Below are 27,669 nucleotides of genomic sequence, written 5' to 3'. Positions count from 1 at the left end.
ACCCTCCGCGTTGCAGCGCCTTTCTATTCTGTAGGAAATACTGCTTCCTGAAGCTGCTGGCAGGTCGTCTCCCCCGTGAGCTTCTTGAGGGCGGGGGCTGTCTGGGGTTCTGTCTTACATCTCCAAGATCCTGCACGGTGCCTGGCACACAGTAGGTGCTTCATAAGTGCTGAACTGAACTGGATGAAAAATGGCAGGTCAGGAGGCCTCTGTTGCTTTAAGAAGTCCCCGCAGCACGCCAAGAACCATTCAAAAACCCAATTTAATAAGCTATACAGTAGGCACGTACAAAAAAACCAAACAATGTACAAGTCACCACAGGACCTTGGACTCAATGCAGAGGGCCCCTCCCTGGGCGAGGGAGGCCCTGACATGTCATCGTTATGAAGGTATTTTCCCACTGATTCTCTGAAATCTTGGCCTTTTCCAACAAAAATAACAAACCCCAAAACTTAGGCAAAGATTTAAGAGCTATTCAGACCCAACTTTTTTGTCTTTTTTTTCTCCCCCCTCCCTCCCAAAGAGATATGATTGGAAAAAGGGGAGAGGTCACCCCACTGGATGGTACAGAGCCTCCGACATCCACACCACGCAGACCGAGAAGTGTGTGATGACTCTGTGCTTTCCCTGCCCCGCTCCTAATTAGACCCAACCTAGGACATGGCTGCCCCATCAGACCCCGGGGCTATCCAATGGGGCAGCCAAGACAAGATGCGGCCACATAGGGGGCACACTTCCCATCGGACCAAGCCCGGGAGAGACGCCAGTGCCCCCAGCGGCCCCTCCGGGCCCGTTCACCAGCTCTCCCAAGGTCTGAGGCCCCGGCCGGGCAGGCCCCCCCCCAGGATCCTGGCCTTCTTCCCATCACCACCGGAGGGGACCCCCCTCCGCCCCAGCTTCCTCCTCCTCTTCCTCATCTCGCGGCTCACTCCTAAAGGGCTTCACAGGCCACTTCATTCTGACCAGAGGCTCCACGTGCTCCTGCAGGCGATGGCGCTTCATGTGGGCGTTTCGACTCTTAATCTTATCGAACACCCTGAAGAGAAAGTGGGGAGCACGGTATGTCTGAGGCCCTCGGAGGACAAAGCGACAGAGGGCAAGGGGGGGCCCTCTGGGGGCAAAGGGGATACATACCTCTCACACTCCCGGCAGGGGAACACGCCCTGGCTCTCCGCGCTCCCTGGCGGCTCCGGCGTCCTCTTGGGGCCGATGGTCGGGCTGGAGGTCACATTGGCCTCACGCTTGTAACTCTTAGTTTTGATCTTCAGCTCGGGGGTGGGCCGGTGACTGAGCCGGTCTCGGGGGCTGCAGCTTACCTGAGGGGAGGAGAGGCTCAGGGCCCTGCCACCCCGTGGAGCCCGGGCTCCAGAGACACAAGACCCCTACCAGAGGAAGCCCTAACAACGGGAGCGACGCCCAGCGGTGGCAAGATGGGGGGATGGGGAGGGGCTTCAGGTCGCAAAGCAGGGTCCTGCTGTCCCGTCCCTTCTGGACCCCCCCACCAGGGACAGTGGGGAGCCTCCAAGCCCCAACACCTCAGGGCTGTACTTGGGACGGGTTTCCCAGAGCATCCTTCTACCTTTTCTTCTGTCCTTTCTACCTCATCCTGCTCTCTCTTGACCCTCTTTTCTAGCCCTGGGGCTCGGCCGCAGTCAAACTTTATCATTTTTTTCCAGATATAATAATACTCAACACACTGAGCCACATTCTTTGTCTGAATCTAGTAAGAGAAAAGAGAAGCGTGTCACAGAATGTTCACGAGCAGCCGCCCCCACAAAACTCTAGACGCCGGCCCACTGGGACCTATCAAGGCGCCAGTCCATTGACCCTCCAGGAGGGCCCAGAAAAGAATACTGGCTCTGTAGCCAGCTTTGTGGTCAAGCTGTGCCCGGCTCTGCAGCCCTGACTGGGACAGGGACACTGGAGCAGTTTGCTTCTCCAGCCCATTTTACAGAAGAAACGGGCAAACCGGGGGAAGTGGCTCTCCCAGGGTCACCCAGCCAGCATCTGACCACTGGCCCATGCACCATGGCTGCTGAGAATTCCCAAGCCCCCCAATGACAGTTGGCGTTGGAGACTACTTTCCCCCAAGTGATCGCTCCTATTTAATAATTTCCCAGCTTTGGCTCCTTGAAGGCAGGGCCGGTGCCAGGGCCACCCAGAAGCCCTCATGAAATAGCTATTTTTTGTCCATTTGTGTCATTTCGTTCTGGAATACCCAGAGGTGACTGCAGATAAGGGGGAGATGGGCAACTGCTGGTGCAGTAGAATTCTGGAGTCAAGACCCAAGTTCAGACCTGCCCTCAGACACTTGGTGGCTGCATGACCTGTCTGCACCTGTCTGCCTCAGTTTCCTCAATTGAAAAATGTGCCTGGCAGGGTTGCTGGGAGGGTGAAATTCTGAGATCTTTGTGGGCTCCCTTTGCGGGGCAGTGGCCAAAGGGCCAGTCCCTGCCACCTCTTCCACCAGCCAAGCAGCTCATCCCCTTGTTATGAGGGCAGCATGGGGGGGGAGTGATGGCAGCAAGTGCCCACATGGGCACAAGCCCTTACTGTCTTGTGTATCAGATAAAAATCCTTCTTGTGGGCACAGAAAGCCTTCTTGAACAGTCTCTTCTCCACAGGGGTCCAGATATCGGAACCTGCCAAACACAGAGGAAAAAAAGGTGATTTTCCTGTGCACCAGAAGGAAAGGCCCCGCTCTGAGAAGCCCGACCCCAGGGGGTGCTCCCTCCCACCCCTAGGCCCAGGTCTCGGGACCACACCCTGACCCATCTCCTAGCCCCCGGGGAGCCCCAGGGCTGCTTTATCCCCAGCAGGGACCGGACCCCTGAAGACATGGCACCTGCCTGTGTAACGGTAATCAGCCAGAGGATGAGATGGAGCCTTCTGGGGTCCTCTAAGTAACAGGGTCTCCAGAGCATCCTAGAACCAAGGCAGATCACCTGGTGAGGCTCTGCTCAGTGGGGACAAGGCTCCCCCTTCACGTCTTTCTGAGAGCTTCATTTTATGTGCCTCTAATCACATAAGACTGGGTGTTTTTGTTAGCTCCCCTCCATTAAGGTCAGCCGTCACCCTGAGCCCTGGCACTCGGTAGGTGCTATTTGTCATCCTAGGAGGTCAGGCATTCCCTCAGCAGCTCCCATGGGCTTTTCAGGGCCAGGCATAACGCTGGGGGCACAGAGGAGAGGAAGAGAGGCTCTGCCCTTGGGGATCTGATGCTCTATCAGAAGGAAAAGTGCATCTTTGCACCACAAAGTAGTTTGGGGCGGAATCCTGAATAGCAGAGGCTAGCAGCAGGAGACGGGGGGCCTGCCAAAGTGGAGGCAGGAGGCACTGCATCCAGGGGCCGTGCAGGCCTGTTTGGCTGAGCCAGGGCAGGGGGCTGGAGCCAGCCTGAAGCCAGCAGGTGAAAGGCAGTAAAGGTCAGAGGACGACCTCTTGCCTCCTTGAGGTGACGAAGCCTGAAGCTCCTAGAGCAGCAAAGTCCCGGGTCCTGCTGCCCAGGTGTATGAAGGGTGGGTCAGGCCGGGCAGCCCCTCGCAGGGGAGAATCCAGGAACAAGGGGTGAGAAGCCTCGACTAGTGAACTTGCCAACAGTGGAAAAAAAGGGAGAAGAGAGGAAGAGCCCCCAAGATGTGGCCACTGAGTGACCGTGGGGTGAGAGAGGGGAGACAGGGAAGCACTGATGATTGGGAGGTAAACAGGGGAGTGTTCTTCTGTTCTTGGACCCCAGGGGAGGCCAGCCAGCCAGCAGCTGGTAATGGAGGTGAGCTCAGGAGAAAGGAGCACGTCCCTAAGCCACGGTTTATTTTTTTGTCATTGTCACAAGACACAAAATTAGGCCAAACGTGAGCCCACATTTGGGTACTTTCAGGGACGTCCCCAGAATCTGGGAGACTAAGTCCCACTTAAAGCCAAGGTTGGGGTGTCGTGGGCAGGGAGGGCTGCCCCCCAGCGGTCAGCCCCTTACCCGGATATCCCCCTGGGCTTCATGCAAGCAGTGGAGAGCGAGTTCCAGATTGGTCCCCCCTCCTGGCATCACACTGGAACAGGCCACGTTACATAGCTCAGTCACTATGGTCCCGACGAGACACGCAGGGAGTGGGAGGGGAAACCGAAGATCATTAAACCAGAACCAAGAATGGGGCCTCTCTTGACTGTCCCAGGCAGGTCCCTGGCTACCTCCCGTGACCGGGCGCCCAGATTAACGAGCGGGAAGGAGACGAGAAAGAGAGGAGAGGGTCTCTGGGTGCTGTGCTCCTGGAGGGCTGGGCAAGGGGGTCCCCCTCATTCCAGAGCGGGCTCCCAGCCAGCCAGATGTTTCAGGGGCCACTGGGCCCTGCTTTCCGGCCGAGGGGAGAGGTGTGGGACACCTTTGCCCTTGGGAGTGGGAGGCAAACGGGGAGACCCACAAGTGGCAGCCACCTCTCTCCTGCGTGTCTGGGTTGGTCATCACATCTCCCCATGGCTTCCACACCAGTGAAGCGCCATGCTGGTCACCTTCTGCCAGAGAAATCTCTCTGGGCTTTGGGATCTCTGCCTGAAACCGGCTCCCTATATTGATGTGTCTGAAGTGGGAACAATGCACACAGTGACAGAGTATAACTGAAAGGCACCGAGAGGTCAGAGAAAGCGCATGGGGTCGGCGATTCGGCCAGGGGGCCCTCGCTGTGGGCAGGGACCGTCTCTAAGGCAGTTGCCCTCCTTCCCCAACCCTCAGACCCTCTGATGTCAAAGGCAGGGGAGGTGGCTCCTTAGGGATCTCCTAAGTTTGCTGGGCTGCCTCCTCACCTCTCATTGTGTCCCTCCACTGCCGGCCTCTGGCCTCCCCAGACTCCATAACCTGGCTCCCTCACCTCCCCATCTTCTCCGTAGGGAGCCCTACATCCAAGTCAAATGGAAACTCCCTCTTCCATCTTGGAGGCTTTGCTCCGACTTCCCTGATCTCTAGTCCAGGCACTTTTTTAATGGCACTTATCACATCCTGTCTTGTGTTGTTATAGCAAGCTCAGCAGGAACCATCTCTTCCTCATCTCTGTCCCTCCAATCTGTCCTCCCCCAGGGCCTCAACTGGCTCATCAACTTCCATGAAGGGCTGGGCTCAGGGGGCTCTGGCCCAACAGTAGCTCCCCCTGCTCTCAGACAATAGCCTTTTAAAGCTGACCAGGAACCCCCGGAAAGCGGCCAGCAGTTTCTCATACTCTGCCGTCTCTGAGGTCGAGTACAGCCCTTCCTTCATCACCTCCACTTGATGGAATCCCCCCCTTTCTCTGAGGAACAGCTCCTGTCTACATAAAGACTTCTCAACCACTGGCCTCTCTCCCAAGTGACCTCTTCTTGTCTCACTAGTCCCTATTCACTTATTCTGTGTACCCTTCTCGGCATCTCTGGCAGCCCCCAGTCCAGTACCTGACACCTGAGGCAACATGCTCTAAGTGCTGATGACTGGCTGACTGACCCACAGGGCAGTGCCCCCTCATCACTGCAGCAGTGGCCAGCCGGAGATGTTGGACTTGCTCCTGGCTGTTGGACACTCTCCCTGATGAGGAGCAATGGCCTGAATGGACCCACTCCAGCCCCTGGACTCAGGCCTTCTCCCAGAATCCCTCTGGATGACACAGGGTGTCACACAGGGTTACCAGGGTAGGAAGAGGGTTCTCCTTGCCCCCACCCCCCATCGCCCGCTCTCACTCACGGCTCAATGCTGATCTTGGTGTCGTCTTTGACCACAGCGATTCCAAAAGAGCCATCCACTTGGTCTAGAAAACACAGGACCACAGATGTTACACAAGGAAGCCGAGGGTCCCAGCGGTCCTTCTCCCCGGTTCTCGGATGACGCTTACGAGCCTTCCTAAACTCAGAGACCACAACTGATTTCCTCCTTTACAAAAGAGGGGCTGGCCGGCATCGCCTCGAAGGCCCCTTTCCCAGCTCAACATTAAGCGTTCTACATCAAGCGCTGATGTTCTAGGCCCTCGGGTTGCTTCTGACATAAACATTCTGAGTTCTAAGGTCACCTGCGGCTTTATTAAGCTCCAGCTCTACAAGCAATCTAGAAGCACATGCTGAGACGGGCCAAGAGGGGCCGGGGCCTCGCTGTGCCCACCCGGATCCCAGTCTAAAGGCCCCAGACACAAGGGAGGGCTGGGCGCGTGCAGAAGGTCCTTCTCCCTCACCCAGGACAGCCCCGTAGAGCCTCTCGGGACCAGAATGAGCGGACGTGGAGAAGAGAGTGTTGAAGTATAATCCTGACCCTTCCCGGATCGGGCTGAGCATTGGCGGCGGTGTATATGGAGAACACTGGAATAAACCCTTCAGGAGATGGTCGACCAGGAACACGGGGGAACGCAGACAACTCTGATAGCAGCCTCCAGAGCCAGGCTGGATCTCTCCAAAAACCGAAGGTGGAGGAGGGATAAATAATGCCTTGGGCTGGGGGCGCTTTTTTCTTTTTCTGTGTTGACTGGTTTCCTTAGTGTCTCTCTCCTCTCGGCCAGCCCTCTCATGTCCCTAGAGGATGAAAACATCAAGAGCTTCAAAGGACCACCTGCAATGAACAGAAACTCATCTCTCCACAGTAACTGAGATTTGTGTATCCATTTTGCTGATTCGAAAACTGAGGTTAAGAAAGGTGAACCCAACACCCAAGTTCAGAGCCAGTCAGAGTCAGAGCTGGGATCAGGAACCTTTTTGATTTTTCTACTATTCCAGCCTCTCCTTTGGTTACCCCACGACCAAAGGCAAGGATTAACTCCCAGAAGGATGGATGGGCCACCGTGCTCCAGGAGCCCTTGGGACGCTGCTCACCTCAAGGCTGTGCCCAGAGAGGAAGGGGCCGGGCACAGGAAGCTGGCTCCATTTAAGGTGCTTGAATACAGAGAAATTCCCAGACCTGCATCCTCCCCTCGAGCGGCTGCCCACTGTTGTGCAAAGTATTCCTCGCCCACTCTTGGTGCCACGCAACTGCCCATGAGTTTGTGTTTTCCTTTCCCCTCTCATAAAAGACCGACAGGGTCCTCGGTCCTACGGCGTTCCTGCGAGCCCACCCTCCAGACCGGCAGTACGGCAGAAGGCACCGCAGTCGTCACCCACCTTGGTCAGGCTCCCTGGAGGTCGGCTCCCAGCTGGCACAGGGACAGACACGGGGGTCACCAAAGGCGCTGTGGCCAGGTCTTCCAAAGGCCTCTTGGCTCCCGGTGGACTCTGTCCGTCCCCCTCTGGCCTCAGGACCAATCTCTGGGGTTTGCAATATTCTGTGTTATACACCTGAATCATGGATAGGGAAGACACAACGTGCATATTCAGGGCTAAGGCAGAAGCTTTCTCCTCCATTTGATGCTTCACAAGCCACCAAGGGACGACTCCTGTTTTCTAAGGGAGCACAGTCCCAAGCCTTAGGCCCAGCCCAAGGACGGGGTTTGCATTTCACAGTTAGGGCCCAAAGTACCCAAACTCCAGTTCACCACCATCAGCTGCCCCCCCCCCCCAAGCTATGTTCTCTGCCAAAATTTCAGACCCTTTGAGGTCAATGACACGTCTCCTTCCAGGGTCTTTCTTTAACCCGAGCCCTGCAGCCCTCCCCAGTAAGAAGTCTCCCTGGAAGGGAAACCGCTGAGATCCTGCTTCCTCTTCACCTGCTGCTCCTGTCTCCCTCTCGGTGATGGCCACTGGTCACTGTGAAAACACATGTGACTGCTCAGCCCCTTCTCAGTGTAAAACATCTGGCTGCAGTTCTTGCACACGTAAGTGCTTCTGGGCTCCGTCCAGTCCGGAGAGACACCGTTGAGCTGGTTGCTAAGGGCAGAAATCACTTTCAAAGTCAGGCCACAAGCTTTGGGGATGACCCCAAGAGGAAGTTTAGGACCTAATGCCCCCCACCCCTTTCTTTGTTACTTTTTCTGTTCTCCTCTCTCTGTCTCTGTGTCTCTCTAGTTCTTTCTGTGTGTCTCTCTTTCTCTCTGTGTGTGTCTCTCTCTCCCCCTTTCCCCCACCCCCACTCACTTTGTACAATTTGATAAACATTGATTTTACTGAAACCCAGTGTGGAAGCTCCCTGAGGGCAGGGGTGGCTTCAGCACACAGGTCATGCTTCATACATGTCTGCTGAATTGGACGGAATTCCAGGTCCAGTTCTTGGCTCACCAGGCCCGCCCCCTCCCCACGCCAAGACCACACTCCTGGCCCAGAAGGATTCAGCTCACCATCCGGTCACCAGGCTCTCATCCCTCACTGGGTTGGGCAACCTGTAGATGTTCCCGCCCTGCAGATCAGAGAACCAAAGCACCTCAGTGAATGTGTCAGAAATGAAGGGGAAGCAATGACAGCCAGAAAACACCCCAATACTCCCGGAGGAGGCAAGATGAGGAGGGTCAGCCACTACTGGACAGCATTCTGAGGTGGGTTTATAGTCTGCACGAGGCCTTTTCCTCGGCAATCCTGCGCGGGACAGGGAGCTCAGAAATGTAATCACCTCAGGGACGAGGATTGCATCCAAAGAGGTCTCACCACTGGTTTTGAACGAAGAAAATCACATCTTTTACAGGCATCACGATGTTGGGGAAGCAGAGTTTGCCCTAAGCTAGTGGGCTGCCTCCCTTCCATCCCACCTTCTATGGGAAGCCTCCCTCAACTGCTTTTAATTCCAGTGCCTTCCCTCTTAATCACTTCTATTGATCCTGTACAGAGCTCGCTTTGTATATGGTCTCTCCTCCATCGGATGGACAGAGGCCGTCTTCTGTCTCTCTCGGCAGCCCTGCCACTTGGCACAGGCCCTGGCACATCGAGGCCTTTCAGTGATGATGACTGAACTGAAGTTTCCCATCTCTGAGCCTTCAACACATGTAATCTAAAGCTCCCAGGGATGTCACAAATAAAAAGCTCCATAAAGCCTGAAGCTCGCCAGCAAAGGGGATTATGATTTTACGGTTAGCAAATGTCTGCAGGAAGAACCAAAGGGAAAAAGGCGGGCAGGAAACAGACAGGGAAGTCCTAGGGAATTCTGGGGAATCACACCCCTCCACCCCCAGGCCTGCAGCAGAGGAGGGGGAGGGAGAGGAGCAAGCACCTGGATCCTGTTGAAGATGGTCAGCTTGGACTTCATGTCCCGCGTGGGCTCTGCAGAGGCTCCGGCTGAGGAGAAGGAAGCCATGGCCACCTGACTTGGAGAGGCTGCACAGCACATGTCCATCTTCACTTTGTCCTTGCGGAAACCAGAGAACCGCTGGGCTCTGGTGCTGCCGGAGAAGAGTCGATAGCCCATTTCTCTGGCACAGGTCTGACTCTTGTCCCCTTTGGAGGCCGAGGGCGCGCCGTTCTCTGTCTGAGACAGCTTGGAATGGAACTGGCCTCCAGCTGGCTCTTCCACCCCCGACGGAGATGGCCGAGGATGTGCTGGGGAGAAAACATCCCCCAGACCTACGCTCCCTTTGGCTGACCGCAACTGCTTGGTCATAGAAGCGTCGGGATTCCCGCAAGGGTCCAGGGACGATCCAAGGGAAGGCAAAGCAGGGGCCACTTTGGGCCCTCCCTTGGGGTCCCGCCTCGTGCTCCCAGGTGAAGACTCTCTTGGAAACAGGGCCTGGGTCTTTCTCCTGCGGGCCGGCGACCCCTCCTGCTCGGGGTTTCCCGGGAGAGCATGGAACGAGTCAGCCCCTGGGGCCAGAGGCTGCTGCCACACGCCCTGCAGTGGTTTCAGCAAAGCCTGCTTGGTCTCTGGGAGTGGGAGCTGAGAGGGAGCTGCTGCTACCTGGGTGTGGGAGAAGATCCGCTGGGATTTGGTGATCATTTGGAACACCTGCATCTGCTCGTGGCTCACCAGGGACTCCTGGGACTTGAGAAAGAGCTGCCGGAAGAGCGGGGTGCTCTCCGGGGGGAGCCCACTCGGCTTCTGCACATCCTGGAGGCCCAGCTCCCCAGGGTTCTGCCAAGGGAAGGGCTCGCACTCGTACTTGTTCCTCTGGGCAGGCCACGAGCTGTCCTCCCCACCAGCGAACCTGGCATCACTCAGGGTGTCCCCTGGTGCCTTTAGCAGCGTGGGAGGGAAAGAGAGCACGTCCTCTGGACCAGCGCCCGCCGGAGCAGCTAAAGGGTCCAGCAGGGGGGACACAGGCCCGGGCCCAGGCCCCGGCTCAGAGCCATCCCGGGCAGGGACCGGAGCCGGCTTGTGGACCACATAGACACTGTTCCCTTTGCTCTTGGGGCAGCCGGGCAGGTTCCTGACCCATTGGAAGTTGTGACTAGATGGCTGGGAGCTGGCTGAGACCGCCTGGCCTCGGAAGAGAGGCAGGCAAGGCAGGGTCCCCCCATCGGACCAACTTTCCAGCCCAGCGGACGGGAGTGGGAGAAAAGGCAGTTCTGAATCGGCTGGATCAGAGGCTCCATTCTCTCCCCCTGGGGCCATGGCTGCCAGGTTCCCCGAGTGGATAACTGTGAACATGTCAGAGGGGGGCGGATCCTTTCTTGGGGGACGAGGCTCCTCGGGAGGCTCAATGCCCAGGGCTCCCGTGGGTGCCAGGGCATTGGCAGGAGTACAGGAGACAGAGCCCGCACTGGGTGGACAGGGGCACAGTGAGCCCCTCCCATCCACATCTGGTGCCCCTGCAGTGGCCGGGCCAGGTGAGGGGAGCTTCTGGTGGACAATGCTGCTCACAATGCACCGCAGGAGATCTCGGTTGGGCAGGAGGGAGCTGGGGGAGCGGGCCTCGGAGGGCACCAGGGTTCGGAGGCTGCTGGGCCCGGCCTGGCCGGCGGCCTCGTGGGCATGGGGAGAGTCCCCACAGGCTTCCTCTTCTGGAGGGGCCTCCTTCAGGATGCATAGGCCATGCTGCACCTCATAGTGTCGGCGCAGGGAACGATAATCACAGTAGCTCTTGCTGCAGCCCTGCTCAATGCACACAAAAGGTTTGGTTTTCTGATGGGTCAGCATGTGTCCAGTCCTGGAGCCAGAACACAAAAGGGACAATCTGTGAGATGACTGGGACAAATTTCATGTCGTCCCCCTAGAGAAAGGGCCGGATCTCCCCCATCTTAAATGTCTCCATTGTTAGCCACGTCTGAGCCGACCCTGGGCAGACTAGCTATCTCGGCACATAATTGTGGGCGCCTCTTTCCTGAGGAGTCTTTCAAAAGGTTCCCCCTGGAGGACACAACTCCCCCCCCAACACATCACGTGTGGACGAGAAGCCGGACCCTGATGAGCACAATAAATCTGTGGCCACGGGACCCCGGGGAAAGGTCAAGACAGGGACACGAGGCAGAGCGTCGGGATGAAGCCCCCCTCAGCCACTAGCCCCAGCTCTGACTGCACTAAGGTCTTATCCCCATCTTCGTTGGACTGGGAAGACACAGCACTACCCCATCATCCACTAAAAACAAAAGGATCGCTTCTGAGATCCATGGAAAAGATTCCCTTTGGAAAACTAATTAATCGGGCACAGTGGGAAGAACTTTTTCTGATTCCCTGGGGAGGTGTGACAGTCAGGACCAGCCAGTCTCTTCCCAGGTTCAACATGGGAGCGTCTGAATGGTTCGGGGCTTCTTCAGTCCTGGTGCTCTCTCCCTTCAGGCCCCCACAGATGGCGTTTCTGGTTCCCTGGCCATTCCTGCCCTCCCTCCCAATTTTTCACAGCATCCTGTCTAGCCCTCTCTTCCTCCCTCTTATTGTGGCCATTGGTGCACTTGTCCCCTCAGCAGGCTCTCCCGCCTAACTCGCCGAGTGATGGAGTTGGCGCTGCTCCCAGCGCCGCCCCCCTTCTCCCCCCCCCCCACCTCCCGCTGGGAGGCTCGCCATAAGAATCACTTGCTACGAGGCCGAATTGAGCTTCTGGGCCTCAGGAGCCAGATGAAGTGGGAGAGGCTGCGACCCTCCGGGTCTGCCTGAGGCGCCTGGGCAAGGGCCACACTTGGCCTCACGTGGCCTCGGACTGGCTCCTGAGAGGGAGCAAAGGGGCAAAACCTAGAAGCCGCCACCCTCCCTGCCGCCCGGCCTCCCTCCCCAGGGCGCAGGGCCTCGCCAGACTCCCACATACAGGTGGTCCTGACGCTTAAAGGCCTTGCTGCAGATTTTGCAGACGTGTTTCCTCTCCTGGCTGTGCGTCAAGTAGTGTTTGCTAAGGGAGCTGGCACTGCTGAACACCTTTCCACAGAGGCTGCAATCGAGGAACGGGTTCTGGGGGGAGCTATGCTGCCGCTTTCCTTTCCTGGCACTGCCCGAGCTGGTCCGGCCTCCTTCGTCTGCCTCTTTAGAAGCCTTCAGGACGCCCAGCCCCAGGTCTGAATGGAGAGAGAGGAGCAAGTTACATTCAGGGGACCCCAGGGAGGGGAGTCAGAGCTCTGCCCTTGGAAGGGGGCTCCCTACGCTTTTGTCACCCTGGCTCAGGGCGCCTCCTTTTCCCCATCTGCAGAACAAGGCACTCAAAGGCCACGGCCTGTAGGACTCTCTCTAATCAGGGTGAGAACTCTTGGGCTGCACCCTCAACAGCTTTTCCAGCTCCTTGACCCAGCATGAGGGAGCGGGGGCCAGGCCAGCCTGGGAGGGCCAGCACTGCCGCCTGCTTCGGAAACCCACACAGCAAGTGACTGACTGCACCCACGGATCTGAGGTGCCCAACAACTGCTCGCTGCCCAAAGATACGCTTGCCAGCATCCACCCATCTTCTCTTCCTCCCTCCCTGTCTCTGTCTCCGTCCTTTCCCACCTTCCCTCCCTCCCTCCCTCTGATTATGTTGAAGACTTCATCTTAAGGTGATCACAGTCTGTTGGTTCAGCTTAGGTACGTTTCTGGAAGGTGTTTCAGATTTTCTATGGAAAACCAGCCAGAGAAAGAGAGGCAGATTATCCCCCAAATGCTGTCTCTTTCTCTTTGAGCCTTGTTTCCTTCAATTTTCCTAAGATAAAAACATTTCTCTTTTTTTAAAGGCCTCATTAATGATAGTGAAATAAATCAGTAGGCAAACCGCGTCCTTTCCAAAGACCTCAGTTTCCTCATCTATAAAGTTAATGGATTCTATTCGATGATTTCTGAGGATCCTGCTAGCTCTAGATTTAGGATCCTCTAAGTATGTCATAGTAGCCAATGAATGAGTTCTGTGAACTTTATTCAAGCAAAGCATCTGAACTTCTTTAGAGACAACAGCAGCAATTCTCACTGATAATTTTTCCCCCAAATAGAGGTATTTAGAAGCAACTTCTGAGAAAAAGAGATCGAGTACTTTTTTAAGTCTGATGCATTTAGATTTTCAACCCAATTTTCAAAGAAATCATTAAGTGATTTCAATCAAATGCTGGATTTATTCTTTGGCAGCAGCTGACAGGTGAATCAGATTATTATTTAAACGACATAATTTTTTAATGTGCTCAGTTCTCAACTCTCGTGCAAAAGAGAAGGATTTTGGCTTGAATCATAGACTATCTGCATAAAAGTGAGTTTTCAGTCTCTGATGGAATGGGGAGAAATAATTAGGGGTCCCGCCCCTACCCCTGCCATGGCATTCCCACAAGACCAGTAGGTCCCCCCCTCGATCTCTCTCAGGCTCACCCTGCAAGGAAGGCTGTGAGTCCGAGTCAGCATATTCCTCCAACAGCTTTGCTGAGTCTCCCTCCTTCCCTGAATACAAGGAGAGGGCATCAAGGTTGTCCTCCAGAGCCTCACTGGCCATATCTGGTGTTGGGAGGCCCGGGTCCAGGTCTAAGCTGCTCAGGCCAGCATAGAGCAGGTCTCTTGTGTTGGGGCACAGATCCCGATTGAGGGTGTCACTGCAGTTCAGCCCCTGGCTCTCTGAAAATCCAGGAAGATGCATCTCTGACTGAAGGGCACCATCATCCCCAAGGCTGTACTGGTCCATGGTGCTCCACTGCCACGTCTTGGACAAAAGCCACTCTCTGATTTCCAACAAGCTGACCACAGCGAGATTTGAAAGTGGGCAGAAAATAGCCTTGAGGTCCAATCCAAATCCTAAGGATAAACATGGAGCAGACAAAACTATAAGAAACCCCAAAAGGCATCAACCAGCTTCTTATCATGCACGTTGGAGTCATTTTTGACCTTGTTCTCCTCGATCCCACAAATCCCATCCATTAGGAAGTCCTGTCATTGCTTCCTCTTCACACTCTCTTGAATCTTGATCCTCTTCTCAGCAGCCCTCCCACAGACACTTTACATTCTAGTTAAATTAAATTACTCAGTAACTATTCCCACCTCTCCGAACAGTTGACTCATGGCTAGCATCTCCAGTTGTTCAAATCCCTTCTTTCCTTCACTTCAGTCCCTCATTCAAGGAAGAGGAAATGTGAAGGCAATCTTCCTTCCCCAATGTCTCACAGTATTTTGCCTGGACCTTTTTTATTTATGAAACTGTTAAAATAGTGCCTAGCACATAACAGGTACTCAATAAATGTTTATTCCCTCCATTATCTTCTTGGTATCCCAGTTAGTCATATATATCCTTTCCTCCACTAAATTACACCAGATGACACTAGAAAATAAGGTCTGAGTCCCATTTATCTTTGTATCCCTGCAGTATCTCTTTTGTGAATGAATAAATGGAGAGGTCCAACCCATTGCATACAGTCTCACAAAACAATAGAGGTGGAAGAGGCCTTAGAGATAAATTGTCTAGTTCAGTCCCCCCTCGTTCTATAGAGAAGGGGCCCTGTCTATGCCCAAGATCCTAAAGAGAGTTAATGATAGGGCTAGGACTTAAATCTAGGCCTTCAGACTCTTAGATCAGGCTTTCTGCTTAAGGTCATACAAAACTAGACATCAGTCACACTAGTTTCCTTACTTTCCCCAAAAAAGGAAAAATAAGACCATCTCCTCACTTTCAGGGCACAAAGTTCTCTTCTTTCATTTGGCAAATGAATAAATGGCAAATTGTCACAGGGAGCTTTGCAAAGCAAAGCACTTTATATAAGTTCATTCATTAAACCACATGCCTATCATATTCAGTTCCCTTATCTTTCTAAAACCACCTGATGGGCCAAATCAGGAGTGAGGAACCTTTTTCCCACCAATGATGACAGGAAAAAAAATGCATAAAGGCTTACAGACACATACCGTGCATTTCACTCAACAAGCATTTGTCATGCACCCACTAGCATAAGGCACTTTGGGAAGACCGAAACAAAAATGGCAAACAGTACCTGCCTTCAAAACCTGTTCATTCCCCTAGAGAACACAAGTAAATAGATGGGCAAGTACCAGACAGTTTGACAAGCGTGGTTCCTCCCCAGAGGAAGTGGCCCCTGAGATGTACCTGGAAGAAATGTTAGGATTCTAAGGACAGAAGAGAAGCTGGTATATTCAGATTCTTCATCAAGAGAGAAAAATGTCCCACTCAACCATTTTCTAAAGTAAGAACAGGAAATACATTCAAAAAGATGACAATATAAATATAAACTTAAGGCCTTGTTAAATTTGGGAAACTGCAGCAATTCTTCAATGATCCCTCTAACCTATCTTCTTCATTAATATTCTTTTATTGATATTACATAACTGAGTCACAGAACACTGACTTCTGAAGATCTCTGACCTCACTGATCAAAACTGCAGGAAGCCCTTATAGCAAAGGAAAGACAACCAGCACAGGGGACAAGGCAATACCATATTATAAATGATGGCTTGAAAGCCGGCCAGATGTGACCAGAAAACAGTGTTACAGTCCTCCCTTGGCACCCCTGAAACATCAAAATAATCACAACTGGGCTTCTAGCACATGAGTTGGATTTTCCTCTACAGAGGACTTACTATTCAGAATTACATGGCTGAGAATTTCATAGAATTAGAAGGTTGAGAGGGGAATGGAGAAGAGAAGAGAGTGAAGATGTTCCCTAAGATGGAAACCTTTACTGATAAAGAAGGTCCTCACAGAGGAGAGACCAGAGCCAAGTCCAGAGGCCTGAGGTCTGCATCATCTGAAGAGAACAGCTCCCCCAACCCTCGTGGTTGTCCTCCCTTTAAACAGAAGGCATATCAACCATCCTGTAGTTGAATAGAGTTCTCCTCGGTTGCTCTACTTAGCCTTTCAAAGTAGATTTTGGAAGATGAAAGTTTAATTTTCTATGGGAGTCTGGTGGGCTTCAGTGCCCCTCCTGAACCGTGCTGCCCCGCCATCAGAGTCCCAGAAGAGCCCCTGGGGGTCACCTAGGCCAACCACTGATGGCTGGCCCCAAGTCTCCTCTGCAACATTCCCAGCAAGTAGGTATCCAACCTCTGCTTGAAGACTTCTAGGGAGGGTGCAGAATTCGTCTAATTGTTAGGAAACTAATCCTTGTAGCAAGTCTAAATCTGCTTCATTTTCATTCACTTTCCTCACTCTACATGACCAAGCAAAACAAATCGAAATTTTCCAACAGTCTCTTCCCCTAACCATTCCTGGATCAGATACCAGAATTGGCTTTATTTCATTTAATTCGTTAAAAAAAATTATTATCCCCCTGCTATGTGTAAATCCCTGCCTTAGAGATAAATTTTGCCTTCAAGATGCTCTTGGGGTTGGAGGAGGCCTGAGATGAGGTCACAGACAGCTGAAGTTGAGAAAGGGGGGGAACATTTTTGGGGGTGGGGTGGGATGGAGAGATGAGAAGACCCTCCATGAAGGCAGGCATCCAAGGGCTTGTAGCAGAGGGAAGGATTGTCAACGGGAAAATCACTTCAGGGAGTCCGTATAGGTCTGCAGATGGAAGCACAGAGGAGCAAGCAGGATGCAGAGAAGTTCTTATGGTCCTGTGAGAGTAACATCCAGCTGAGTATAAAGCACAGAATGAATTCAAGCTGGCAATAAATGTAGAAGACCTCCCCTCCCAAAAAAAATAAAATAAAAGGCTTTGAAAACTCCTTTGGAACAAGGGAGAATCAAGAAAGGGTACAGGGCCGGGAGTCAGAACCACTCACCTTTTGGTTCTGTCTTCTGCGACAAAGAGAAGGATCTTGTGGCTATGGGAAAACACTTTGCAAACTCCTGTGCCCTTATCAAATATGAATCCTTCTGATTCCAACAAGTTAAGTGGTGAGAGCTCTCAGGCCCTAAACCTTCCCTTCTACAGGCTAAACTCGTCCAAGACAAGGCAGGACTTGAGGCTCTTCACTATTCAAGTCATCATCTTGGGGACATTTCCTAACTTATCCATGTCTTCCCTAAAACACGGTGCTCCACCCAGAATGCAATACTGCAGATCACAATGGCTGATCAGGATAGAGTATGGTGGGACTAGTAATATCCTCATTCTAGACTGCATTCCTCTATTAACAGAGCAGAAGTCAGCCTTTTGGACAGTTGCATCACCCTTCTGACTTGCTATTAAGGTTATTTTAATTCCTATCAATCCCATTTTATTCCATTCAGCCCAAAATTTGAGCCTGTCAACACCGTTTCGGATTTTGCCATCTGGCATGGGTTATCTGCAGACTTAGTAAGTAAGCCACTAAGCCTTTAGCTAAGGCATCATTTTAAAAATGATACATGGCAGGAGGCCAAGCACAGATCTGTGGGCTCTTCTACAAGAAACAACCTTTCAGGTTCACATCAACCCACTCGGGTCATTCAGATAGTGGGTTCCACTTCACAGTTCTACCTCCCAGCCCCCCTTGTCCATTTTCTCCATAAGGGAAGTAGCATTAGTGGCTGTGCCAAAAATGATAATATTTACATCCCCCTCATCTACTAGTCTTGTGACATTATCAAAAAGGAAACTGAGGCTGTTCTGCCACAAGCCAGTCTTCAGTATCACTGCTCCCCTTTCTAGATGTTCACCAGCCATTCCTTTTGCAAGATATCCTATAATGCTGTGCAGAATTAAAAGCCAAACTCTTTGGCCCTCAATCTGCAAACTCTTCTGCTTTTTCTTTAAAACTCAGTCTATGTAATCCTCTCCTCTTCTACTTCTCCCCATTTTTCAAGGACAATGAAAGTGGCTCAGCAGTAATACCCTCCAGTACTTTCAATTTTCTAGGCTGCAGACTTCATCAGAGCCCTAACCTGAAAGGGCCATGAGCTATGTTTTATTTTCTCCCTATTCACTGGGCCCCAATTATTCACCATTTCTGGTTCTATCCTTTAGAATTCATATCTGAATGGAGCACAGAGGTTTGCCAAGTGTTTTTCCCACAGCCACTAGGCTGTATCAAGTGGCTTGGAAATCTCTCCAAGATCCTTCTCTATGTCATAGAAGGCAGAACCAAAAGGTGAGTGATTCTGACTTCTGGCCCTCACCCTCCCTCCCCCCCCCCCCCCCCAGAGCCTAAGCCCTGTATTCTTCCTTGATCCTCCTTTATTCCAAAGGAGTTTTCAAAGTCTTTTTTTTTTGGGGGGGGGGGGATCCTCAGCATTCATTGCCAGCCTGAGCTCATTCTGTGCTTTATGCTCAGCTGGATGTTACTCTCACAGGACCGTGAGAACTTCTCTGCACCCATGCTTCCATCTGCAGATCTATATGGACTCCCTGAAGTAATTTCCCCTTTTGCAATCCTTCCCTCCGCTCCAAGCCCTCAGATGCCTGCCTTCATGGAGAGTCTTCTCATCTCCCCACCCCACCCCCACTCCTCCAAGACATTCCCTTCCTTTCTCAACTTCTCTCTCCTGTGCTTCTAACTTGTTTCATAGCCATCTGTGAGCTCATCTCAGGCCTTCTTGTAGCCTGGGAGCCCTTTGAAGCCAAGAGTCAAGCTTTGTTTCCTCTTAGTATCATTAGAGCAGGGTCTTACACAAAACAGGGGGGGTAATAAATTTTTAAAATATATTAAATGAAATATAAACATTCTGGTGGCTCTAATCTGGGAATGGCTAGGGGAAGTAAATAAGCATCTATATAGCTTCTACCATGCCCCAAGCACTGTGCCAGGTACTTTTAGAAATTATCTCCTTTGCATCTCACAACAGTCCTTTGAGGTAGTTGCTCTTTTATCCCCATTTTACTTTTGAGGAAACTGAGGCAAACAGAGAGTAAATGATTTGCCCAGGGTCCCACCAGTGAGTGAGGCTGGATCTGAACTCGGGTCCTCATGAGTGCAGGCCCAGTGCCACCTGACATGAACAGAACCAGGAAAACAACACCCATGAAGGCAGCAACATAAACAGAAAGACCCATGCGACTAAGTCAAACATTGTGTAATTAGGAGAACCAAGCTTGGCCCCAAGGAAAAACAAGGAGGCACCGTGCAGGTTTGGACCGTGGCACCTCCACGCTGACGGGAGCCACTGAGGGGTTAGTGGCGAGCATCCAGCTCATTCTCCTCTGCCCATACTAGACTCATTGGGACACCGGTTTCAGTTCTGGACAATCCGATTTAAAAACAGCTGGAGAAGCTACGCCCAGAGAAAGAACTCTGGGAGATGACTAAAAACCATTACATTGAATTCCCAATCCCTATATTTATGCCCACCTGCATTTTTGATTTCCTTCACAAGCTAATTGTACAATATTTCAGAGTCTGATTCTTTTTGTACAGCAAAATAACAGTTTGGTCATGTATACTTATTGTGTATCTAATTTATATTTTAATATATTTAACATCTACTGGTCATCCTGCCATCCGGGGGAGGGGTGGGGGGGCAAGAGGTGAAAAATTGGAACAAGAGGTTTGGCAATTGTTAATGCTGTAAAGTTACCCATACATATAACCTGTAAATAAAAGGCTATTAAATAAAAAATAGATTTGATCTTTCTTGAGCAGCAAGATAACTGTGTGAATATGTATACATATATTGTATTTAGCATACACTTTAACATAGTTAACATATATTGGACTACCTGCCATCTAAGGGAGGGGGTGGGAGGAAGGAGGGGAAAAGTTGAACAGAAGGTTTGCAAGGGTCAGTGTTGAAAGACTATCCATGTATATGTTTTGTAAATAAAAGCTATAAAAAAGAAGCCTGCACAAAAGAACTGTGAAGTTCTATTATATAGTTTGCATTTAAAGAAGTATATGTTCTATATGTTAAATTGGATTAAATAGTAATAAACCTGATCTATTTATTCATGTCAAAAAAAAAAAAAAACAGCTGGAGAGAGTCCAGAGAAAGGCAAACCAAACCAGGACAGTTGAGTCCACATTATGAATGAATGGAGCATTTACTAAAGGCTTACAGTGCCCAATGATGCAGATACAAATAGAAAAGAAATGCTTTTTGTTTTCTTTCTCATTGTTTTTTCTTTTTGATCTGATTTTTCTTGTGCAGCATGAGGATTGTGGAAATATGTATAAAAGAACTGAATATGTTTAATACATGTTGGATCACTTGCTACCTAAGGGATGGGTGGGGGAAGGGAGAGAGAAAAAAAATTGGAACACAAGGCTTTGCAAGGAGGAATGTTGAAAACTATCTATTTTGAAAATAAAAAGTTAAAAAAACAAACAGAAAAGTAAACTGGGTCTGTATCCCAAAGAGAGCATAAAAAAGGAAAAGGGACCTGCATGTGCAAAAATGTTTGTGGCAGCCCCTTTTGTGGTAGCAAAGAACTGGAAAGTGAGTGGATGCACATCATAATGCCTGAATCAGTTATGGTACAAATGTGATGAAATATGATTGTACTATAGGAAATGATCAGTAAGATGATTTCAGAAAGACCTGGAGAGAATTACATGAACTGATACTAAAAGAAGCGAACAGAACTAGGAGAATGCTGCGCACACTAACAACAAAATTATGTTATCAAGTAATGAATGTGGCTCTTTCCAACAATGAGGTGACTCAGGCCAGTTCCAATAGACCTGTGAAGGAGAGAGCCAACTGCATCAATATAGGGATTGAATGTGGAGCACAACCGAGTACTTTCACCTTTTTTGTTGTTTTTTTCTCTCATTTTTTTCTTTTTTGAGCTGATTTTTCTTGTGCAGCATGATAAATGTGGGAATATGTTTAGAAGAACACGTTTAACTTATACTGAATTACTTGCTGTCTAAGGGAGAGGGGAGATAAGGAGGCAAGGAGAAAAATATGGAACATTAAGATTTTGCAAGGGTGGATACTGAAAACTATCTTTGCTTGCATTTTGAAAAACAAAAAGCTACTATTATAAACAGAACAAACAAACAGAAAAGCAAGTGGTCCAGGCTGCCCTCAGGAAGCTCCTATTCTTATGAGGATATAAGACCCACAAAAGGTTGTAGGGACCATCCAGATGGAAAGGTCCCTTGGGGTATGGTGGCAAAACAGAAGGTGCTGCCTCTTCCTGAATGTCTCCCCACTGAGATAATCCAATCAATTTCTGAAGCTGATCCACTGGGCAGGACCAAGGCATTTGGTGACAAGACCTTTCCTTTATGGATCTTCAGGGCAGCGGCCAGGCTGCATCTCCACAGGCGCAGCCTCCTAGGGTGATGGTATCAGGCACTGGGCTGGAAAGCTGGTTATCTCTAAGGTTCTTGGGTCCAGTATCTTGAGCTGTCTCCATCAGAGATGGTGGGCATGATGGTGGTCGAGGTGCCCAGCACATCCTGCCTCCCCCGCCTCTCCTTCAAGGTGCCTTATCCTTCAGGGACAGTGGCAGCTGGTGAGGCTGGCTGGCCAAACCCTTCCCAAAAACTGCCTCCCTAGATGACATCTCTGAAGCCTGGACTGAAAGCAGGCCCAGGTTCTTATGCCTATTACAGGGGCACTGGTTAAAAGTACTGGGTATACTGAAACTAGAGAAGACTTGGGCAGAATAGAACAGCTATAGACAAGCCATGTGGGAAAGAGATTAAACTTGTTGGCTGGCCTCAAAAGGCAAAATCAGCAGATGCAGGAGAGGCTCTATCAGTTAGGACAACTGTCTCCCTAAGTAGAATGGGCCGGGCCACACTACCACGGCCTTCCAGCCCTTGGCAGGAAATGAGCTTGAGGATCCCTTTCACGGATGGGCCAGCTGCCCATTCCCCCTCATCTCCAGGCCTGTGATGCTGCAGTTTGAATGCCCGCTTGTGTTTGGTCTGTTTGGGGGTTTCCAAACACAGGGCATGGAACAGGGAAGAGTCTGTTCAGAACATAATAGAAAGACTGAAGGGCATCAGTCAAACTTGTCTAAAAGTGGGGCCCACGTCCTTCTCCTTACTGGTTCTCTCAGTGGGGCACCTTCTGCTCCGATTAGACAAGTACATATGTATACATCTCAACATCCCCAAGTATGATCCCAATACAGCTGAATCAGGATGCAGGATACAGATCTTCAGAAGCTTGTCTGACTTGGTTTCATTGACATTACCTGATGTTTTAAAGTTCTTTTTAATCCCACAGTACTGTCTTTAAATTTTTTTCTAATGAACAAAGAAGAAAGAAATCTTATTTCCTTCCATCTTCTCTACTTAATTAGTGGAAGGATAAAAAGAACAGTGACCTCCCCCCCACCATTCCTCAACGGTTTGACAATACTTCTGGAGGTCCCTGGAGAACAAGTCAGGAAAGGAGCTGGAGCTCATGGTTGGGGCATAGGTCTAAACCCCTAACTGAACTTATTCCCACCTTTTCCTTATGGTTGAACAAAATGAGCCAAAACACTAAAACTGTGTCATTGCCTGGAAATGCCTAACAAATCATGGTCCACGAACGCAGTGGAGAACGAGCAGGCAGAAAGGTGAACAACAAAGAGGAGCCTGGAAGCAAGCTGAGACAAAGTCACAACAGACTGCATGACTACCTGTGATGTCAAGGACTGCCATACCCACTTCAAAACTCAAAAATGCCTGTTGCAGAATTATAGAGCTCAACAAGACTTGGGGGAGATACGAGAGGATATACTCTCACTCCATCCCTTCAAGAAGGTGGGGGTTATGGGCATTACACACGATATAAGTTTTTTTTAACTTTTTTCAGCAGACTCATCCATTGTGCTATTTTCCTCCTCTTTGTAAATCTTAAATAAGTACTATTTGTTATATGGGATGGATTCCAGAAGGGGGAGAGGAAGGATGGGGAAAGCCAAGATGATATAAAAAACAAAAGCTATCAATGAAAATGTATTTAAAAAGGAAATAGTTATCCCTTCCACATTGTGTGGGGATAGTAAGGCACAGCATCCCTATGATCAGCATAAAATTGGTCCTCCCTTCTAACCAAAACAACCTGAACTTTTTCTTTTATCGAGTGTTTACAGTAGCTCAGAGTAAAACTGAGGTTAAGCATTTGGTCATAGGCTCCAGATCGTCTGTCGTCTTTGCATGTCATCTGTGGCTCCTGCAAAATCTCTCCCCAAATCTCCACTTAATTTCTTGTGCCGACCTTAAATATATCAAAACCAGCATGGGGAAAGTCGTCCCCGTGGAAGGCAGGCCTAGCCAGGAGCTCAGGTAAAGAAAGAGACCCAAGCCATCTTGGCCGCCAGGGGGTGCCAGTGGGGCAAGAGCCCAGGGTCTGAAGTCAGGAAGACTGGTCCTCCTGACTTACTGCAGCCTTAAGACAGAGCCGGGCTGCATGACCCTGGACAAGTAAAAACTAGACCCTACCTGCCTCAGTTTCCTCATCTGCAAAATGAGCTGCAGGAGGAAATAACAACTCCAATTGCTTCTGCCAAGAAAACACCAGAACAGGGTCACAAAGAACCAGACTCCAGCTTCCTGGGCCCCTGCCTGGGGACCACCTGGAGGGGGAAGGGCCCCTTCTCTCCTGAACCCCTGCCTGCCCGCCACAGGCTCTCCCCAACGTCTGTGCAGTGGGCAGGGCAGGACAGAACTCCTGACAGCTTCCCCACAAGTGCTTCTTCTGCAGAGATCACCTCCCTCTGGGGGCCCGGATGTGACAAAGGGACCATCTTCCCTCTCACCCCATACTGGCCACCAAGCCTCGCTGCTCCCTACTTCCACTACACCTCCCATGGACCAAAGGCCATCAGCCTCTCACCTGGAGCACCGCAGTAGCTGTCTCATTGGCCTCCCTCCCCCCACTTTTACTCTACTTGCCAAAGAGAGGCCAAAGGAACCCTTCTGGGCTACTCTTTCCAAACTTATTTCACCAACTGCCCCTCCTTAATTCTGGGCCTTTGGCCCCACCTCTCTCCAGATCTCAGAAGGCTCAGCTCAGTCGGCCTGTCTCCACAACTTCTCTATTTACCTGACAGAAATTGGGCTCTCTGAAGGCTTGGTCTTGTCTCTGTCCCTAACATCCTGCACAAGGACCTGGTCCCAACTGGCGCATCTTAATGCTAACTGACTGGACACTAATGTGGGGAAGGTCCGAGGGCAAGTCCTGAGAGTGGACGCCTCTTCTTTTTAAAATAGATTTACACTGATGGCCTTGTTTTTAGATCACCTGAATTGCCCTGTTCCATTTAACAAAGCTGCTTGATATTTTTAAGAAAAAAAAAAGTCAAAGAGGAAACAACCAATAGGACCAACAATACATCAAAAAAAAAAAAAAATAGTGTTCCACTGATTTTTTTTGGGGGGGGAGATGGTAATCCATCGTCTATGCAAAGGAATGGAGGGAAGTTTTCCTCTTTTCTTTGGGAGCTGAGCATGCATTAATCTTGTAGTATCCTTTCTCAGTTCCTCTCATTTCCCTTCCTATGGTTTCACAAGAATGAGAGAGAAAAGGCAGTGTGGTGCAGTGGAAATGCCACTGAGTCAGAGGGTTTAGGCTCCCTATCATCTAGCATTTATTTGGAGTTTTCAGATTTGCAAAGGACTTTATAACTATTATTCCATCTCATCCTCACAATAACCCTAAAAGAGCCATACTTGTCAGGTGAGGAAACTGGGGCAGGGATTGTAAGTGCCTTGTGCAGGAACACTGGGCTAGTCAGTGTCGGATGCTGAATTTGAACTCCATGATTTCTGACTCCAAGTGCCCCATGCACTCCAACAGCCGGCGGTCACCTATGTCACTTGAAACAAATCAAGTCCTCTCTCGGACTTTTTATTTTCTCATCAGTAAAATGAAGACACTGGACTAGATGATATATTCCAAAGCTGTTTCAGGAGATGGTTCACCTTGTGTTGCTAACACTAGCTGACATTTTCCACAGTGTTTTATGTTTTGCAAGGTGTTTTATATTCCATACCATGTGACCCTCATAACTGCCCTGGATATTGCCATTCCCATTTTACCAATGAAGAAACTAAGGATGCTGAAGCTCAAATTGGGGGGGGGGGGGAGCTGGCTCTCACTGGACCTCAAGCCTCTCTGTAGAGTGGGACCCATCCGGCATTCCTGCCACTCAGCCTGGCCCTGGGAGAACTCCCCAGCCTGGTCCTAAATTTAGCCCTTTTCTGTAAACGAGGCCCTTCCCCGGGCGGCCCGGAGGCTTAGTGGCTGGCAGTGCCCATCCTCTGAGGATTCTGCCGGCATCTCAAGCTGCCACCTCTAGCACCACCATGTGGTGCTCACCACAAACTACCAGGTGGCATCACCCCTTCCTGTCCCTTTCATCCAGAGGCTCTGGCTTGACAGACTGGGGGGCTGTAGACCCCCATGACGAGCCACCTTCTCTCCTGCCCCTCTGCTGCACAAAGTCCCACCCAACTTTTAAAAAGAAGGTGCCCTTCCTCATGAACCTTCCCAGATTCCTCCTCCTCCAGAACAACTTCCCCTTTGGCCTGAGGTGATGCAGTCAGGAATGACTGGGAATGTGGCTTTTCTGGGTGCTTGTGTCTTGCTCCCCCTTCCTAGATCTGGGAACCTCCTGGAACCTCCCATGTGCGAGATCTTGAGGGTTTGAAGCACTGAAGGGGTTTAACTTAGGTTTCATGAAGGCTTCAAACACCTGCCTTTTAAAAAGTACTCCTGAAGCTTTTCTGAGGGGCCCTGGTCCCTTTCTCTCTGCGGAATGACTGCTCCATCAGGAGCAGCACCACGATGATAAAGGTGGGGCAGGGCCCAGCTCTCAGTGCTGGGGAACGGGAGAGATGGGAAAGATCACTTGGTGCAGCGGAAGGAACAACTGGTTCAAATTCTGTTTCTGCTCTGAGCCCCTGGGCAAATTTCACCCGCTTCTGGGGGCTGTGTGGCCTGTAAAATGAGGGCTGGCAGCCTCACACATGTGACTCCTCCACCCTCTCCTCCAAAGCCTCCCAGTACTCTTCCCCCATTCCTTATTGAGACCTAAAGAACACATATATCTGTACGTATACACACATACAATTTACTATATATGAGCCCGTGTACATATACTTATTTACTATATATATATACATATATGCATACACACATATACATTTGTAAATCTATTCTTTTTACTTGTGTTTTAAGCTGTGTGCCTCATAAAAGGAGTGGCCTAAAAAGCCTAAAAGGGACCCGTGTGACTGGAAAAGCAGGATGAGAATCAGGATTCCTCATGAGGACGACCTGCTAAGTCTCCATTATGGCATGTTGTGGGGGTTTTTTGGGTTGTTTTTTTTTTTTTAGTAAAATGTGGACAAGAATGGCAGAGGATGGGAAGGCGGAATCTAGGTTCTATCAAAGTACCCAGGATACTTCCCTCCAGTTACAACACTGGAAGAATTTCAATAAAAGGTGAAGAAATGGGAAAATTCAAAAGGGCCATTTCCACCTTAAATGGCTTTTTTTCCACTCATTATAAACATTTTTGGTTTGGGTGATTGCACTTTTTTTTTAAATGGGGCAGGATAAAAGGCTGGAGTCACTTGGGAAAAATTAATGGGTTTTCAAGCATGGGAGGGAGAAGTAAATGCTTTCCAGCCTTCCTCAAAATGAAACACTAAGCTACACCAACCTATCTGTTCCAGAAAAATTTTAGTCTGATAAGTCACTGTATTGGGAGATCCCAAAATGGGGGCACTCATTCTGCTCTCGTCACTCACTCGCCGTCTCTTTCAGTCAGTTTCTTCAACTTTAAAATTGCAAGGTTGGACCAGCCCTTTGAGGTGAATGGCACACTGAACTCGGAGCCTAAGATGTGGGTTCAAATTCTGCTTCACTCTTTCTAGCTGTTGACTGTATACACCTTTTAAACTCAGCTTCCAAATCTAAAAAATGGGAGTAACAGCACCTAGGGTTATTCTAGGGGCACAGGAATAGGCAGTGAGGGCTGAGGGAAAACACCCTGTGTTTTGCCAACATGTATACATGCCAACTGTTATTTAAGTTGCAAAGACTGGGCTCCCTCTGTCAGCTTTTCCAGCACCCCAAACAATTCCCCTTCTCCCGGACACACCTTAGGGCCCAAACTCAGTAGCAGGTGGGACCCTCGCCCTGCAGTCTATTGTTATTCTCTCTGGCTTTTGGCACCTGACTAGTCCAGGGACTCCCTGAGATTCCCCTCTGTGGACTCAGATGCTCCATCCAGATTCACTGAAAGGAAAATCCTCCAGGAGGAAAACTCTTCCACTAAGTGAGGAGAGGGTGGGGGGCAGGCGTGCGTCCAGTCTGCAGGATTGTGCAATTCAATTAAAGGACCTGGATGTGCAAGACCTGAGGGTTTGAAGCACTGGAGGGGTAAGAACTGGACCCTCACACCCGAGGGGCCCCCGCTGCCCTGGGGATACAGCCTGCTGCTGCAGGCTGGTTTGACAAGGGGGCCAGGTGGCTGCCAGCGCCCGAGCCATCTTCCCAGAGATGAGGGAGCATCGCTGGCTCCGCAGGCGGGGAACCCGGCTCTGCCACCCACTCAGTCCCTGGGTGACCTTCACAAAGCCACAAAAGCCTCTCGGGGCCTTGGCTGGGACAAAACGACCTCGACGGGCCACAAGTCTACGATCCTATGAGGAAGGACACTCACCGGGAGAGCCAAGCCAAGGCTCGT

The 27,669-nt window shown here is 50.6% G+C and overlaps 1 protein-coding gene across 3 annotated transcripts; it reads right to left on the bottom strand.

The window, feature by feature from the left end:
- Window positions 1-244: 244 nt before the first annotated feature.
- On the bottom strand, window positions 245-27,669 carry ZNF541 (zinc finger protein 541). 3 transcript variants are annotated; one of them, XM_031963824.1, is made up of 16 exons: window positions 27,646-27,669; window positions 13,538-13,954; window positions 12,030-12,273; window positions 9,068-10,937; window positions 8,205-8,263; window positions 7,638-7,797; window positions 7,096-7,269; window positions 6,180-6,513; window positions 5,699-5,762; window positions 4,429-4,571; window positions 3,974-4,077; window positions 2,850-2,925; window positions 2,554-2,642; window positions 1,580-1,720; window positions 1,135-1,316; window positions 245-1,036 (listed from the first exon to the last, which is right to left on the bottom strand). In XM_031963824.1, exons 2-16 carry the CDS (start codon window positions 13,842-13,844, stop codon window positions 865-867), a joined length of 4,119 nt encoding a protein of 1,372 aa, XP_031819684.1. In that variant the 5' UTR covers window positions 13,845-13,954; window positions 27,646-27,669; the 3' UTR covers window positions 245-864. The 3 variants fall into 3 exon arrangements, with proteins under 3 accessions (XP_031819684.1, XP_031819685.1, XP_031819686.1); XM_031963825.1 differs by having other exon boundaries at window positions 1,601-1,720; XM_031963826.1 differs by lacking the exon at window positions 1,580-1,720.

This window comes from Sarcophilus harrisii, chromosome 3 (assembly GCF_902635505.1).
Source record: "Sarcophilus harrisii chromosome 3, mSarHar1.11, whole genome shotgun sequence".
NCBI lineage: Eukaryota > Metazoa > Chordata > Mammalia > Dasyuromorphia > Dasyuridae > Sarcophilus > Sarcophilus harrisii.
Note: the sequence above shows the minus strand (reverse complement) of the source record. Positions and strands in the feature narration are given on the sequence as shown.